This window comes from Dipodomys spectabilis, unplaced genomic scaffold, assembly GCF_019054845.1.
Source record: "Dipodomys spectabilis isolate Male_0828 unplaced genomic scaffold, ASM1905484v1 ptg000018l, whole genome shotgun sequence".
NCBI classification, from domain to species: domain Eukaryota; kingdom Metazoa; phylum Chordata; class Mammalia; order Rodentia; family Heteromyidae; genus Dipodomys; species Dipodomys spectabilis.
In genome coordinates this window covers 1,021,843-1,039,498 of record NW_024870695.1, presented here as the reverse complement: position 1 = coordinate 1,039,498, position 17,656 = coordinate 1,021,843, and the positions used below count along the sequence as shown (strand labels likewise).

The window sequence follows — 17,656 nt, the reverse complement described above, 5'->3', positions numbered from 1 at the left end:
GCACCACTTCCAGCTTTTTGTTTTGCTCAAGGCTAGCACTCTACCCCTTGAGTCACAGCACCACTCCAGCTTTTTTTTTTGTCATGGGGCTTGAACTCTAGGCCTGGGTGCTGTCCCTGAGCTCTTCAGCTCAAGGCAAGCACTCTACCATTTGAGCCACAGTGCCACTTCCTTTTTTCTAGTGGTTAATTGGAGATAAGAGTCTCATAGACTTTCTTGTCCATGCTGGCTTTTGAACCTCAATCCTCAGATATAAGCCTCCTAGTAGCTAGGATTACAGATGTGAGCCACCAGTGCCCGGAGCTTCTTGTGAAGAAGCTTCTTCTACTGAAGAATCGAACTTACATGCTAGTCAAGCACTCTACCACTAAGCCACATTCCCAAACCAAGATTTAATTTTATTATTATTTATTTATTTATTTTGTGGTGTACTTGGACTTGAACAGCTCAGGGCCTCACTCTTTTGTTTGGCTTTTTTTTGCTCAAGGCTAGTGTTCTGCTACTTGAGCTATACCTTCACTTGTGGCTTTTTGCTATTTAATTAGGGATAAAAGCATTTAGGCTGGCTTTGAACCGTGATCTCAGCCTCTTGAGTAGTTAGGATTAGGAGCATGAGATACCAGAACCCAGCTCCTAGTTTTAGTATCCCAGAATTGAATACCTAAATTTTTTTTTTTTTTTTTTTTTTTGTCGGTCGTGGGGCTTGAACTCTGGTCCTGGGCACTGTCCCTCAGCTCTTCAGCTCAAGGCAAGCGCTCTACCACTTGAGCTACAGCGCCACTTCCGGTTTTCTGGTGATTTATTGGAGATAGGAGTCTCACGGTCTTTCTTGCCCGGGCTGGCTTTGAACCGCGATCCTCAGATCTCAGCCTCCTGAGTATCTAGGATTACAGGCGTGAGCCACCAGTGCCCGGCCCTAAATAATTTTTTTAGGGGGGGGGGGGTCGGTCATGGGGCCTGAACTCTGGGCCTGAGGGCTGTCCCTGAGCCCTTCAGCTCAAGGCTAGTGCTCTACCCCTTGAGCCACAGTGCCATTTCTGGCTTTTTCTGCTTATGGGGTGCTGAGGAATCGAATCCAGGGCCTCATGCATGCAAGGCAAGCACTCTACCACTGAGCCACTTTCCTAGCCCCCAAATAATTTTTTTAATTAATGAGAGAAATCATTTTTTTAGGAGGTTCGTTCTGCTCTTATACCTCCCTACTTCCAGAAGAATGGTAGAGTAAGCTAAAGTATTACAGTCCTAGAAGATCCAAAGGGACCAGCAGATAGAACAGTGAAAGCTCCTAAGAAGGAGAGACTACTTTCCCAGTCTCTCTTCAGGGATATATCATGGCTTACCTTATGCCTAATTGTTTCATCATAGTACCGGGGTACTTTGCTTGGGTGTATCAGTGCTTGATTTTTATGACTTAGTCATTTTATTCCTCAGGGAATAAAATGAAGATCCAATTTTTATTCCTTAGGGAATAAAATGGTGCCCAGAAGGCATGAACAGCTCTGCTTTTGCTCTGAAATTTTGTTGTTGTCAACAGCAACAGAGAACTCTGGCTCTAATTCTCACTGCCCACTTCCTATAGACAAGAATTCTTGGATGGGCTGCTTAGGAACTGTGCCAGTCCTATGTCTGTCTGGTGACTGACTCGTGAGAAAGTAGCCTGATAGCTGAAAGATAGAGAGCCAACAAATCACCCCCAGGTGATTTGGTGTTAGTTGGAAGTGACTGACCATTTATTTTCTCTCTTTGAAAGGAGACACAGTGGTCATCTTCCCTGAATTTTTCTTTAACTATTAGTGAAATAGCAAAGCAGATAGTTGGTTTTCTGTGGTAGAATGGCTGATGGAATCTAGGGCCCTCTGAATCTTTCCTCCGGCCATCAGGGTTGCAGATTATGTGTTACTTATCCTATGTCTACCCTTCATTATTCTTCTTATCCTTTTGCCAGGAAGCTGGCTGTGTGCACCAAGAGAGCTCTACTAATTTCATTGCTGCCAGGTTTTTCTGTGACTAGCCAAACCCCAGCCCACTGATATGGTTTTTCTCTAAATCACTCCCTTATAAAAACTTGATACTATGTCCCAGAGTTGATCAGGAGCAAGGGTTTGAATCACTATTTGTTGGCTGGGATTAGAGACCAAGGCAGGTGAGCCTGCTTCCACTTATCCCCTCTCCCCCTCCAATCCCTCCCTACCCCTCCTGCCTCACTCTCATTTCCTGCAGGAGGATGCTTTGCCATCCTGGAGCCATCAGGCACAGCTTTGCTTTGGCAGCACCATTGCACACACACTGGTGGGAGAAGGGACATGTTTATCACTTTTCCTGGAGATTATCTGTTTAAGCACTTCTCTGACAGTTACAATAACAAGGGCAGTGTGTTGTGTTTCCCAGCAGAAGGACACTTGCTGTTGAAAGATGTATAGCACTAATTAGAAATACATAACATCCGGCCACATGGCAGCCTTCTCCCGGCCGCTCCATTTCCTGATTTCATACAACTTTGACGACAGTTGGTTTATGTTTTCCATGAATATGTTCTCAGAAAAATGAGAAACTCTCCCTGTTACACAGGGGCAAGAAGGATACTTCTGCCTGAGCAGGTATTTAGCCTGGGGAATACTGGGAGTTGTGGTCATTTGCCCACATGTGGAAAGAGGCAAAATCAAGTTCAGACCTCAGGTGACTTTATTGGTAAGAAATAATTCCATCTGACATTCTTAGCCAAAACCATCCCCCTAAACCCTTGAGCAAGGCTGCTTTTGGAAAGAAGGGGAAAGGCTATTTCACAATGTTAATGAGTTCCTCAGCTCATGTCAGGCTCCTGCTACCTGACACAAAGCCAGAGGAACCCAGGCAAATACCAAGATAAACAATGCCTTTTCCTCCCCACCCTACATCACTTATTTGCCTGACCCAGCCCAACTCCAGGGATACATACGGACATTTTTTTCAGACTAGGTCCAGTTTCCTAAGTCTGGCCCCAAAGTGGGTGGACTCTGGTAATCTAGATGACTTTTTCCCACCTTATATGAGAGAAAATAATCTCAAGAATATTCCTGAGTGTGTATCTATAACTTCTATCCCACAGAAGCCTATGAAAGGCCAAGAGCATCCTCTGAAAATACCATGCATTTGAAATACATTTAAATCCAAGTTGCCATAGTTCCTTGAGTAAAAAAAAAATTCCCTTCAACTAACTACATAGTCCTTTGGTTATGGAAACCATGATTTATTTGTGGCTGTACCACAGTACCAAGCACAGTATAGATGCTCCGTGTGCTTATTGTACTATTGAACCAGGGAGAAGAACAAGCAATTCAGAAAGTGCTACAGATAGCATCGTCAGTCCAAGGCTGACCAAGACCCAGACCTTCTGGGATAGCTTGTGAAATGTCTGCCTGCTTGATTAGAGCTTCCTGGTTTGTATCTCTCTATTAGTTGGGCCAGACACTTGAGCAAACAGTGCCCTTGGACCCTACCCTAAGAGGATGCTAAAATGAAGCAACTGAGGTGACATAAATATGCAGAATAGCTATGAAGCCGTCTCCTAGCTACTTCTCTGAGAGTTATTAGTTGATCCCTCTCAGGCGTATACCAAAGAGGTTCCTATTTTTGCTACCCTACTTGGTCCCACACCTTATTGTAGGAACTACAACAGATTCCCCAGAGGCCATGGATACACTTAAGCAATCCATGTTCCTTATGCTCCCAGCTTGAACTCTGAAAGACAGTTTAGTTTGATTACTGTTCATCATAAAAATAGGAATGTTTGGTCAAAGTAAGTTCTCACTGCCCCATCTTACTCTTAGCCAGGCTTTTGAGAGTGCCTTGCTGTATCTAGTCTCTTGGAGCAAAGATATCCCCTTCTGTCTCTGATAGCTTTCTCTGTTGTAATCTCATTTTAGACATCTTCTACCTAAAATGCACAGACAATGAGGAGGTGCTGATAGAGTTAGAGAGGTGGCAGGATTTGGCCTCTACTTGTCCTATCTCAGTTTTCTGGGTTCTGGATTTATTCTCTATTCAACCTGACTGCAAATTAAGAGTTAGGCTGATAGATTAGCTGGGGTTGAACAGACAGTGTTGCATAGATGGTGCTGCTACCTGTAGCTGTGCGGGGAAGGAAGACATTAGAAATTTTCCTTGGGACAACTTACACATCTTCCCTTTCCTGCTGATATCCATCTAGCTCTTGGTTGCTTGTTTTCTGCCTCTTTAACAGAAGTTAGTGCCTTACCAGGGGACTGAGTGTGATGATACGTTCTGATCTCATGGATTCTTATCACTTTCCCACTAACTGCCACAGTTGAATTGGGAAGTTAGAAGGTGACATTTAGAACCAGTGGGCAGCTTGAAGGCTGGCCACAATAGAAAAATCACTCCATTAATGCTACTCACATGTTGGACTATCCTGAGCAGCAGCCTGCTCCTCACTTCCAGACCTTTACTGTAAGGAATAGCTGTGGTTGTATAGTATCTCCTGAAGTAACAACTTCAGTTAGGCTCATTGAGAAGACCAGCAAGCTGACAGAGGTTGAAATGTGTGTAAGGACCAAGATCAAACCTGTGGCTAATTATCCTTTTAACACTTGGAGATTCTGAGTTCTCCAGTGTTACAGAGGAAACTAACAAATTAGCTTCTGCCAAAACTAATGAGGTTGACCCCTGGATTCATCTCTTATGAGTGTTGGGTATCTCCTCCCCTGAGGCTACCAGTTGGATTGCTGCCTTGTTTGTTAACCAGTTCCCTCCAAGTCTGGATGAAATGGCTTGTTGGGGAAGCCATTGACACTGAATCAGAGCAAGCAGGAATGTGTGTGTTACATTGTTCCCTTCAAAGACCAACTCTACCCACTGACAAGACTGGCTCTTTTCAGTGTCCTGAAGCCAGAAGGAAGTTAGCCAGGCTGAAAAAGTAGGGATGGAGGGTGCTGGTATTGGGAGCCAGGTTTATTATTTTTGCCATTAGGAAAAATGAACACTAGCATCGATTAAAGTGTATATTATGTGCCAAGTACTATATAATTATCTATTTAGCAAAAATAGATTAATTGACTGGGTCTTGGTGGCTCACACCTGTAATCCAAGCTACTCAGGAGGCTGAGATCTGAAGATCACAGTTCAAAGCTAGGAAAGTCCATGTGATGCTTATCACCAATTAACTACTAGAAAACTAGAAGTGGCACTGTGGCCTATAGTGGTAGAATGCTATCCTTGAGTAAAAGATCTCAGAGACAGTACCCAGGCCCTGAGTTCAAACCCCTTGACCACCACCAACAACAGCAAAAAAGATTAATTTTGTTACTGTAGTTTTATTAATAGCTAAACCCAGAGACTCTGCAGCTCTAGCTCACCTTGCCTACTCTGAGCAATGGGTCCTGGGAAAGTAATATAGAACAGAATTTCTCACAATTGATTCTTAGAGTTATTGAACATTTATCCATACACGAGGCATACTGGTGAGTATTTTTCCTATATTATTTTACTTAGCCTTATAGCCCTCCTTCAAGAGAGAGAATTATTTCTATCCATAGTCTTAGATGAAAAAAAGGAAGCTCAATAATGTGGCCAAGGAGGTACACATCATAAGATGTGAAAGTAATCATGGGCTCCCTGGTGTAATGAAGTTTCTTTTGCTTCTCCTTAGACTGCTTCTCAGAGGAGTGTCGTTCTGTGATCCAGGAGCAAGCTGCAGCCCTGGGCCTGGCCATGTTTTCTCTACTGGTACGGCGCTGCACCTGCTTACTTAAGGAATCTGCCAAAGGTAAGCAGGATGGCCCCTGACTAGTTGACTTTCCAGCTGCTCTGCCCTATCAAAATGAGCCTTAAAGTGCCAAGCTGCTTTCTCAGTGTCTTTCTTGTACTCTGAAGTCTTCCTCCTCCCACCTTGCCTTTTGCCATTTAACTAGTTCCATTTCTTTGCAATCTGATAAGCTCATAGGTCCTCTTTCTTGTGGATCTGTTCCCCCCCACCCCTGCCCTCTGTTATGATTTACACTGTACCTAAGAGTTACTGTGTGGTTTTTAAAAAGACCAGGAAAGTGAGTTTCCTTCCCCCCATTCCCCAAGTACTAGGGATCCAGTATGCTTCCCTTTTTGCTTACAATTAACGTTTTACTTTTTATCCTGTTGATCTCTGTGTCCCTCTTTGGTTCCTGGTAGGTGCTATAACCACCATAAGACAGACATCTTGGGAGGCTCACTGGATCCAGCAGGCATTTTAGCCCTGAGATTAAGGTTATTACCTTTTAAAGTGCCCTTAGAATTCTAGGCTTGATTACTGTAGCTATGTAAGGTAAGGCTGACAGTCACACTTTGGTCTCACCTCCTGTATTAGTACTGGTAATTAGTGAGGTTCCACTATTTACTGCCAAACCAGCTTTGCCTTTAGCCTTTGGAGCTGTCATTTTTTCAGGAGCATGAGGAAGCCACAACTTATTATTAAGAAATAATATAAAAGCTAAGTGCCTATGGGTCATACCTGTAATCCTAGCTACTCAGGGGGCTGAGATCTGAGGATTGAAGAGCCAACCCTAGGCAGGAAAGTCTGTGAGGCTCTTATCTCTAATTAGCCACCAAAAAAAGTGAGAAGTGCAGCTTTGGTAGAGTACTAACCATGAGCAAAAAAGCTAAGGACAATGACTAGACTCTTGAGTTCAAGCTGCAGGACTAGAACACAAACAATAACAAGAAATAATAACAGATTAACAGAACAGTTTTAAGAATGGTGCATAATGTTTTTACATACCCTTCTTCAGACACCTTGCTAGTTAGCATTTTGCCATATATTCTTACACATGTGTGTGTGTATATATGTGTGTGTGTGCCTTTAAGCTCATTATTGTTGTCCTGGACTATTTGACCTAAAAATGTAGGTATAGTAGCCCTTTACCCCTAACTACTTAACTCCCTATTTTCTAAAACAAAGACATTCCCTCTACAGTTATCAAAATCAGAAAATCAACTTTAATATAGTGCTATTATTGAATCTATAGTTCTTATTCAGTTTGTACCAGTGGTCCATAATAAAGTTCGTTTTCTTTGTTTTTGAGATAGGATGTCATTTCCAGTCTCACCTCAAACTCATGATCCTCCTGCCTCTATCTCCAAAATGTATGCTATACACACTCAGGTCTACTTATGATCCTTATAAAGAAAATGATTTTTTTCTGCTGTAGAATCTAATCAAACACTGTGTTTATATGATTGACATGCTTTTTTTTCCCCTTTTTATTTCCCCTATGAGATGGGGATTGAACTTCAGGCTTTGCTCACATAAGGCAAGAACTGCACCACTGAACTAAATCCCCAATCCTTTTTAACCATTTTTATTTTTAAGATGCTGGGATCAAACTTAAGGCTTTGTACATGTACTATCCTCACTTGTCCCCAGCCCTAGATGTCATATCTCTTTAGTGCCTTTTAATGTGGAATGTTTTCTTACTCTTTGTCTTTCATAGACTTTGACATTTTTGAAGTGTACAAGCCATTTATTTTGTAAAAAAAAAAAAAAAAAAGTCCTACAATTTGGGTTTATGTGCTGTTTTCTTATGATTCAGGTTAAGCAGTTTTGGCAGGAATTCTGGTGCCATGTTGGCACTGTGTTGAAGGAGCACTAAAAGAATGGGCTAAAGGCCAGAGCAGAGATTTCAATCAGTGTTCAGGTGAAGCAGAAAGAGTCATCTCCAGGGCAAACCCAGTGCACTGGTTCTCTCTTTGTCCTACTTTTCAGAATCCTCTTAGGTGCTGGCATTTGTCCTCGCTTCTGGGCCCAGCTTTCCTGTGGACTTGGTCTCCCTTCCCTAAGAGCTTGCTGCCGTCCCAGCATCACAGGCATCACTCGGGGACCACAGCAGACATAGGCCCAGTTCTCACCCTTTGCCTCTGCAGCTCAGCTGTCCTCTCCTGAGGGCCAGGATGACCAAGATGACATCAAGGTGTCTTCCTTCGTCCCAGACCTGAAAGAACTGCTTCCCAGTGTGAAAGTCTGGTCAGACTGGATGCTCGGCTACCCAGACACCTGGAATCCTCCCCCCACTGCTCTGGATCTACCCTCACAGTGAGTTTTCCTGCCCATTCCTTTTGTACTGCCAGCCTTGACTCACCCATGTTCCCCTAGCTCCCCTCCTTGTCTTATCCTTGCTTTCTCCTACCCACAGCCCACACATTTCCCTGTTCCCTTCTTATTTGAATTTTGATTTTGTCCTTCCATGAACACCTTCTGATGTTTTAAATTATTTTGGTCTGTTCTCCAGTCCTGGTCCTGTTGCTCCTCCTTTCTGTTGCTCCATAGTTTGTTCTGTTTTGTTATTTTGTTCTTTGTCCTTGTTCTTGCACTCTCATCCTCACTTTATATTGTTCATACTCACTGTTCCTTCAGCTGCCTCTAGAGTTTTGGATATGTGTTGATGAATGTGGGAGAGACTTTGTTTCTTCTCTTTTTCTCCTTTTTCATTTTTCTGTAACTTCTACTGGTACTGTCTTCTGCATTCAGTTTCCTTATCTCCTTTCATGGCTTTTAGTGTTGGAGAGCATGAGTATGTGCATATCTTTCTTCATTCTCTCTTTCTTCATGCATCCCCTATTTTCTCACCTAGTCTCCATCTCTTTTTCCATGTGTCAGTATGGTATCTCTGAAGACATCTGTTGGGGTACAGTATGGTATGTTGAGTTGAAAGTATGTGGGCCTACCTGTCTGGATAGTTTGTGTAGATCTGTTTGTATGTCTGTATGGGTATTTTTCCCTTTTTCAAATAGTGGTAAAACATCCAACAAAATTTGCCATCTTAATCATTTTTATGTTTACAGTTCAGTGGCATAAATTACATTCACAGTATTGTGCAATAAGGTATGGCTGTTTCTTTGTTCATGTCTGGATTTTGTCTGACCCTGACTGGAACCTTATGTCTATGTGTGTCCAAAAGTCTGTGTATCTTAGTGTCTATCTTTGCCATGTGTGAAGATCTGGTGTTTCTGTCTCCATATGGTTGTTTCTCTAGGAATCTTTCAGAATGCCTGCTCATGTGTATCTATCTGTAGCCATGTATGGTGTATTTATATATGTTTGTGTGATATGTCCTGATGAGGGCCTATGACAGTTTGTGCTTGTGTACTCTGTGTGTTCTTGGGTCTGTGTTTGTCTCTATAGAATTCATATGTCATCAGGGTTCTATTTGAATGCCTGGATCTGTATCAGTCTTTGCTGTAGTCCTATCCATGTCTCTATGTGACTCTCCTTTAAGATTGTGCTTTTGTATATGTTCCCAAAAGTCTGTGTTTGTGTCCATGTTTTTCCAAAACCATGTCTGTATGTGTCAGTCTGATTGCCTCATTGTGCTAGTCTGGATCTCTGTTGAAGAAGGATTCTGTGTATGTGGCTTTGACTGTGATTGCCTGCCTATCCCAACTTGTCTCTGCCTGCTTCTATTGTCTCTCTCTGCTGGGTATGTATGTAATTATATCAGGAGTCAGCATACTATGAACCACAAGCTAAGAATGGTATACATTTTTAAAGGGTTGGAAAAAAATCAAAAGAATACTATTTCATGACTCGTGAAAATTATATGAAAGTCAGATTTGTTTTATGGGAACACAGACATGCTTATTTGTTTACACTTGGTCTGTGGCTGCTTTCACACTACAGTGCTGGGGTTGAATGGTTGCCACAGAGACTGTGCAGCCCACAATGCCTAAAACTGAATCCAACCCGTTACAGAGGAAGCTCACCGACTTGTGATATCTGTAGTTTCCCTCTGTGTTTTCTTGTTTGTATAGTAGTGTCTGCTGTATGTATGTGTAGGCTCCATAACTTAGTTCTACTGATGTCTACCTTTTTCCTTCTGCACTCTCTTTCTCCACTCCCTCCCTCTTTTCCTTCCTGTCCCTGTCTCTGTCACTCATTCCCCAATTCCTTTTCATCTTTGCCTTTCAGTATTACTGCCTTTCTCTCTGTCAGTCACCACTTCTTTCTTTCTCCCTCTCCTTCCCCAAACCTATTCTCTGCATTATAGTCTTTCTGGAGGCAAGACAGCTTCAGGTTCTATATGTGTGATTATATGTGTTTCACCACAAGCATCCATATCCAGTACCTCATCATTCATGTGTAGGGCTCTTCTGTAGGAGGGAGAAAATACTAGAGACTAGAATATGGAGACCTTGGCTGCTGCTGGAGAGGAGAGAGAGGAAGTTTCTGTGGGATAGTCTCCATGTGTATGTATCTCTAGACTCAGGTAACCCATAGAGTGAAGGCTGTAGCAAAGACTTCTGGGTAGCAGTTATTGTGTTTTCTGTGTGTGCTGTGTAGTATAGTCAAACTTCCTCTATTCCTCCCAAAGTTTTTTCTTATTCCTCACCCCAAAAGCTACCTCTAAACTATTCATCTCACTTCTCTCATCCTTCCCCACTCTAGCTCTATAACCATGTAAATGATGCTCACAGCATCACTTCGCATCTTTCCTATGGGCTCTCCTAGGTTTCCAAATTGTGCTCCAACCTGAGGCTTCATGAGCCCCAAGGCAAGCCCTCAGTTGGGCAGCTGGGGTCACATAAATATACTAATGGATCTGCTAGTTATGGGCCTTTCTTTCATAGCAGGTGATCCCCAAAGAGATACCAAGTACAGTATCAAACTTTTAGGCTATTACTCTGTAATGTGTACTGGGAAACTAATATTTTTTTTAAATTTTTTTTTGCGTCCGGTTGTGGGGCCTGAACTCTGGGCCTGGATGCTGTCCCTCAGCTCTTCAGCTCAAGGCTAGCACTCTACCACTTGAACCACAGCGCCACTTCCAGCTTTTTTTTCTGCTTATGTGGTGCTGAGGAATCGAACCCAGGGCCTCAGGCATGCAAGGCAAGCACTCTACCACTGAGCTACCTTCCCAGCCCGGAAACTAATAATTTTGGAAAGAAAAAAAACAGGGAAAATCTCAGCTTTTCAAATATCTAAGCCAGTGCTTCTGAGCATGTGCATGGGCTACTGAATAGTACCTCTTCCTCTTAGGGATAGAGAAAGAGACCAACTTTCCCTAGAGCTTGGGCCTTCCTTGCTCACCTTACCTCACAACCACAGTTCTCTTAGATATGATCCATCCATATCCTGAGCAATCAGGTCTGCTCGCTGTCTTCTGCAGCATTCATTCTTTCATCCCCTTTCTCCCCCACTCCCTTTGGCCTTCGTTTGGCTGCAGACATGGAAAGCTCACATAGTAAGTTCTGGGCCTCATTTGCTTAAGGTATTGAATCTTGTTTTCTCTTTGGATGCTGCAGCAAATAGCCTGTTGCTGGCTCTGTGAGCTGCTGCCCATTTTTGAACAAAGGCTCAACCTGGAGCTGGGCACGTGGTCCAAGCTGCAGCTTTCCCCAGGGGGGCTAGAGAGAGTTGGGACATGTGAAACATACTTGCTTCAACTCTTCAGAGTTCACTTTACAGAGAGAACAAATCTGACCCAACAATATGTTGAATGTGATTGTAAGTTCTGTGGCTATTGATCCACTTACTCTGTTGTGAATCTAGTCTGAGCAAGAAAAGTCAGTATGCACTGCCTTCAGTCAGGCTATCTCTAGAATGTTAATTTAAGCATAATTTAAGCCAATACCCCCTTATCCATAAATGGTTGCTTAAAGACTGGTACCTCTGTGCAGCAGAGTAAATCTCATCTGACTAGCACTGAGACTAGTTTTTTCTCACCTTGTAATCTTCAGATCTGAGAACAAGAAAGCGTAAGAATTTTCTTTTCTCTCTCCCTTCCTTCCTTTCTTCCTTCTTTCTTTCCTTCCTTCCTTCCTTCCTTCCTTCCTTCCTTCCTTCCTTCCTTCCTTCCTTCCTTTCTTTCTTTCTTTCTTTCTTTCTTTCTTTCTTTCTTTCTTTCTTTCTTTCTTTCTTTCTTTCTTTCTTTCTTTCCTTCTTTCTTTCTCTCTCTCTTTCTTTCTTTCTTTTTCTCTCTCTCTCTTTCTTTCTGTCTTTCTCTCTTTCTCCCTCCCTATCTCCCTCACTTCCTCCTTCCTTCCTTTTTTTTGGGGGGGGGGGGTCTTTTGTGTGGCTTGAACTCAGGGCCTGGGCACTTGTCATTGAGCTTTTTCCTCTCCAGGCTAGTGCTATTTTTACTTTGAGTCACAGCACCAGTTCCAGTTTTCTTGTGGTTAATTGGAGATAAGAGTCTCTTGGTCTTTCCTGCCCTAGCTGGACTTGAACCATGATCCTCAGATTTCAGTCTCCTGAGTAGCTAGGCTTACAGGCATGAGCCACTGGTGCCCAGCCTCTATTTTCTTATATAACTAGTGCCCTATCTACGCCAAGTCAAAACCATGATTGAGAAATGGGCAAAGTGTGATGGTTCTGTGGGTTTCAAGCTTGTATCTTGTACCCACTACTACTGTGGAGCTTTTTAAACCATAGAGAGTGACACACCCCAAACGATTCTGTAGATATGAGAATTGTAACTCCCAGACACTGGGAAGGTCCTTGTTGCTGATCTTCTTTTTGGAGGGTTTAGGGATGCTCTCAAGAGAGTAGGAAAGAAATGGCTTCTATTTACTCCCTCTCCTTGGCATGCTTTCCTTGGTCCTTGCCTGCATTTGTTCTCTGCAAAGACAAAAATTCCTCTGATCCTAAGATAAGGTGACCAGATAGTCTATATTTCCGCTTGCTTTTCCTCCAGAAACTACTCCCAAATGGTCCCTCTGGCATGTTGGACCCTTACTTCATTTTGCTCCCCTTTCATTCCTTCCCCATCCTTCATTTGTTTCTCTCTCTCCTTGTATGGTTACAGAATTATTGCACAGCATCCACCACTCTCCTCGGGGAATTCCAAAGTCCAGTATTAGTCTTCTTAGCTCTCTCCTCTTTGCCTATGTTCTTCTTCTCTCTAGTCAGATCTATTTTTCCTAGGCAATAGCAGACACATATGGAACCCTTAAGATGATTAGTGAACAAATACCAATGGCACTGTGATAAGGGAAGGATTTCAGGCTCCCTTGTTTCTTCCCTTAGAGTGGCATTTTAGGTCTGTGTGGTATAGCTGGCATGTAAATTGACTTTACTTTTTTTTTAATCTCTTATGAGTTGTAATATAAGGGCATCAATATTCTAGATGATTTCTGGGATAGAGCAGTATAGTAGTGTTTGGAAAAGGCCTTGTCCACTGTAAAAGGCAGGGTGTAGAGTTTCTTTGGTCTTTATAGAGTACACTGCAGTGTGTAGAGAGGCCATCTACTTGACCTGTTAGCTAGCTTAGTTTCTGTGCTTTTTGCACACTATGTTTCCTGTGGTTCAGGAGAGGCAGCTGCTCACTACTTCACCAAGTGAGCATGAGGAAAGGTATAAATGTCAGCTGAGCAAAGCAGCAGGCTTCCCTGGGACTCTTGGCATCCAAAGACCTTGGGCAGGGCCAGGGCAGTGAGACAGCCTACCTTATTTCAGTCTCTGCTGAAGCCAAATCTTCCCTCATCTTGATCTCTAGTTCTCAGTAAGTGAAAGAGTCAGGGGACTTTGAGAACATCCAAACCTAGCCCAGCTGTGGCAGTTGGTTTATTGCTTTCAGCTGGTACTTGAACCCAGGTCCTGGTCTTGGAGGCTTTCCCAGGTTTAATCCCCAGAGCTTTCTCTGCAGCTGTATGACACTGCGCTGACCCCGAATGAGGATAGGAAAATAGAACCAGTGCCAAGCCAGAGTCTCTTTTTCATTTGGAGTCTGGCTGTCTGCCCATGACCAGGGTTACATAATGGGAAACATAGCTGGGGCTCTGGAGAGCCCGCGTTTCACCAGGCTGCCCAGACCTTCGCATTCTGATGCTATATATCTTCCTAATTGTAGCTCAGATGCATTTATCACACAGTTGGATTGGAGTACTGTTTAAAAAAAAAAAAAAAAAAAAAAAAAAAAACCTCTAGAAATTCCTTGCTTCTTTTCCATTGCTTGTCTTGTATAGTCTGCATAACATACTGGAAAAGGCTCATAGGAGCCCTCAGAGGTACCGTCACATAGGGAGAAGGAGGGATGTATAGGGAGTAAACCATAAGCTCATTTCCACAGGGAGCCTACATGTGTTGACCTTGCAGAAGAAACAGAAATTCTTGAGTTATAAAGCCAGCTAGTTCATTCACCCTTATAGGGCAGCTCTGAAAGAAGAACTAATCCCAAATCTAATCAGCACCCTTTCAAGGACACTTAATACGTCTTCCCAAAAGGACATTTTAGGAGGTCACCAAGTAATAGTCCATCAGCACTTCCCTGAAGGAAGTGGTGGTGACTGTGGGAAGCCCCTTTGCTACCCTGGCTCCCCACCCAGTCTCCCTGGCTCCATGTTGGGGCGTCAGTGCTACAGCCTGGCACCAAGGGGGTTCCTCTTCCTCCAAGTGCCGAGTAGGGGGCACACGTGATCTCTCCCATGGCAGGAGCCTTTGTCCCCTCCCTACTCCTCCCACAGGACTCCTTGTGAGAGGAAGGGGTGTTGGCCTAAGCCTCTAGTCTGACCCTAGCAGGGTACAGCAGCTGACCCCAGGGAGAGTACTTTCCAGCTCTGAGCTGAGGTTATTTGGGTCCAGTGTGTGCTGAACTGAGAAGACGTGTTGGAGTGGTTACAGCTAAAAGTTTGGAGAGGCAGGAACCGTGAGAATCCGCACTAGGGAGGCCACCAAGAGCTCCACTCATGCGGCGGAGATGTCAAGATCCCCTAGGGGCTGCTCTTTCCCAAAACACAGTGCTGATGGGTTTAACACACCATACTGAAATGACAGAGGATACATATACACACATGGTTTGAGAGATCTAAAGTCAAATAGTGTTCTGACCTAGATAAATTTAGGGAAGGGACATATTAGAGATACTCTGGTTCTTGAGAAGTCCTAGAATGAGGTTATGATGACCTGTTATTAGGCATAAGGTTCCAGCTGACTGCCTAATACACAGAGAACATGTCCTTGCAGTAATACATGATGACTGAGCTTCAGAATCTGATTAGGGTTAGACACTTTTTTTTGTCTCAAAGACCCAAGTTGACTTGCTTGTATAAGTCAGGACTGTTGAAGGGATAAATATTCAACTAGGACTTATATTATTTATTGCTCACATAAGAAACATCTCTTCTTCTTGTAGGGTAGCTGCCAATGTCTTGAACTTGTGGAAGAGTGATCTCTGATTACTTTATATGGAGAAGGCATTTAGAAAAGACACACTATGGGTCCTAAGTCTCAGAGAAGGAACTATATAGGTTTCTTCTCATTTCCCATCCCAGGGCCTTTTGTAATGTTAGAAACATCCTGCTGCACACAGGTTTGGCATGACATCTTGGCTTTCAACAGACCTTGCTAAACCATGTAAGACCAAGTATTACCCTTTTAACTCTACTATACACTTATGAATTTAGGTTCATTTCTGCTATTAGCTTGCTCAGCTCCTGCCACTTTCTGTATCTCAGTGAGAAGTGCTCCACAGTGACCAGGGGCATGTGTTGGCTGTTGAACTAGTAAATTGGAGAGTATTGGGCTCCCATAGAGAAATGGTTTAAAAAGCAGATATTGCACATTGCGGGAACATTTACTTATAGTCTTCAGCCTTTGTGTCTGTACTAAACTATATTACATTTTGTGTCTCTACTTTTTCCTTTTCAGCTTCCTTATGCCTAATTTCTGTGCCATCTTGGCTGTATTTCCAGATCTCCTCACCCCAGGAACCAAATGACCCAACTTGTTTCCCATCTGTACTACTTTTCCGATCTTCCATAACTCTGAAACACAATGCAAGGCTTCTTCTCACTCAACTCTTTCCGGGTTTGTTCTGCAGCTGTGGAGTTTGAATGTTAGTGTTTAAACAAGCTGGTATTACACAGGAAATGGCCACCTCCACAGGCCCCTGCAGGCTTGTAACATGGGGTCATTGTACTTGATATTAATCACCAGTCAGCCTTTTCCCTCAGTAAAAATATGAAGGCGTGTGCAAGTACTTAGTCCTCCTTAGTCTCTCTAGAAAGAGAAACTAACTGAGCCTGGTCTGCTCATTCCAAAATGTAGCCTTCTCAGTCCCACACCGATTGGAGCATTCGGAGTAGTTGTACTTGACCCGTTTTCTATTAAGTTGGTAGCTCTACCTTTCTTTCTGAGCCAGAAAAAGAGGTAGATTGTTGTGGTATAACACACCATACACCCATATCACCCTGTAATCTTTCAGGGCATATTGAATTTGAGTAGTATCCTCTGTAAGGGAACTCCAGAATTTAGGAACATAGCAGCCCACTGTCCCACCTGAGAGAAGGGCTCCTTAGTGCCCTGGACTGAAATGCTTTCTAATGCTATTTGCAGAACTAACCCCTGCCTGAAGAGTTAATCTGATTCCCCAAGTCAATATCCCCCAAACAACCAGCCATGAGTGTGTGTGTTGGTTCATTTCTGTGAAATGTGTTTCCCCAGTCACCTGGGCTGGCCTGGGCTGCATTGTATCGGCCAGCAGCTGCACTGCACTCAAACTGACAGCTACATTAAACCTTGGAATTCTGAGGCAATAAAAAGTAAATTAACTCTTATTTTTTTCCTTTCCTGGTGGAGTAAGTGAATGCATGTCTGTAGGGAAGTGAGTGAGCTTTGGTTCTGAATACATACCTCTTAACTAGTCACTGCTGGTCTGTCCCAGGCTAGGATCTGGTGTTCAGACTCCAGCCAGGGGTCTGCTTTCCTGGTGTGTGGTGTGTTCTGTGGGGTTGGGCCAGTGGGTCACTCTGTAACTGCTGATCCCTGCACACTAATCACATCCCAGCTGCTGAGAGAGACTCCCTTGCCATCATTCTGGGAGCCATAAATTGGTTTATTGGACACAGTTTCATATTCTCTGGCTGCTTTGTGTCTGCTTGGTGAAGAGTGCACCCTAACTTTAGTAGGATTTTGTGCACTCTCTGGGAGCTTCCCCAAAGTATAGATTGAACCAGAATAAGCTAGAAGAACTTTACTGAGCCCGTAGCATTCTAGAGTAACCATTTAGAATCAAAGGTGATTTGAGATGATCAGAAATAACTTCAGGGAATCCTTTTTCAGACATTTCAAAAAAAAAAAAAATGGCAGCTGTTTGAAGTTCCTCATAGCCACAAGAATTTGATTTGGGGTTCCTTAGCCAATCTTGAATCCTTAGGGTCCAGGGGCTGCTGTAGGGTGAAGGTTAGGAAGGCACTTCTGGTTGGGATATGGACCTAAAGCAGGAAAATGCTAAGCCTTTCCCCTTCTACTTAGACAGGAAACTCTGTTCACTCACAGAACTGACCACCCAGCCCAAAGGCCTAACTGGGGTAAGCTGAGGTGATGTTGCCAGAGTTCCAGGAAGTACCTCATCCTCTTGCAAATACTCACTTTGTGTCCAGGTATCTCACCTAGATTTTCAGAGCACCTCCCCTTGTTAGTGTTAGTTTCCTGACATATCCAACTCCCACACCCCTGTAAAGAGTCACTGTATGGCCTGTGGGTACTAGTTGAATGTGTGTCTGTGGTGTTTGCCAGGAGTTGCTAACATGATGTGAAACATGAAATGAGCTTAGGTAATCCTACTGTGATACCAGAAGAAAGCAGCTACTCAGAATCAGAGTTCAAGTACAAGTTCAGGCTGGATTGACCAGTATAAAAGTGACCTTTCATTGAAACATTTTGTGTATTCCCTTGATCAGTCTAGTCTTGACCCTTGGA

General features: G+C 43.4%; 1 protein-coding gene across 2 annotated transcripts in view; it reads left to right on the top strand.

Annotated features, from left to right (window-relative positions):
* Smg6 (SMG6 nonsense mediated mRNA decay factor) overlaps positions 1–17,656 on the top strand; it is a 249,850-nt gene that overhangs the window by 117,393 nt on the left and 114,801 nt on the right. For both annotated transcript variants that reach the window (XM_042672392.1, XM_042672399.1), the window contains exons 11-12: positions 5,645–5,761; positions 7,888–8,056. In XM_042672392.1, the coding sequence (XP_042528326.1) occupies positions 5,645–5,761; positions 7,888–8,056 (286 nt within the window). The remainder of the gene's footprint in view (positions 1–5,644; positions 5,762–7,887; positions 8,057–17,656) is intronic.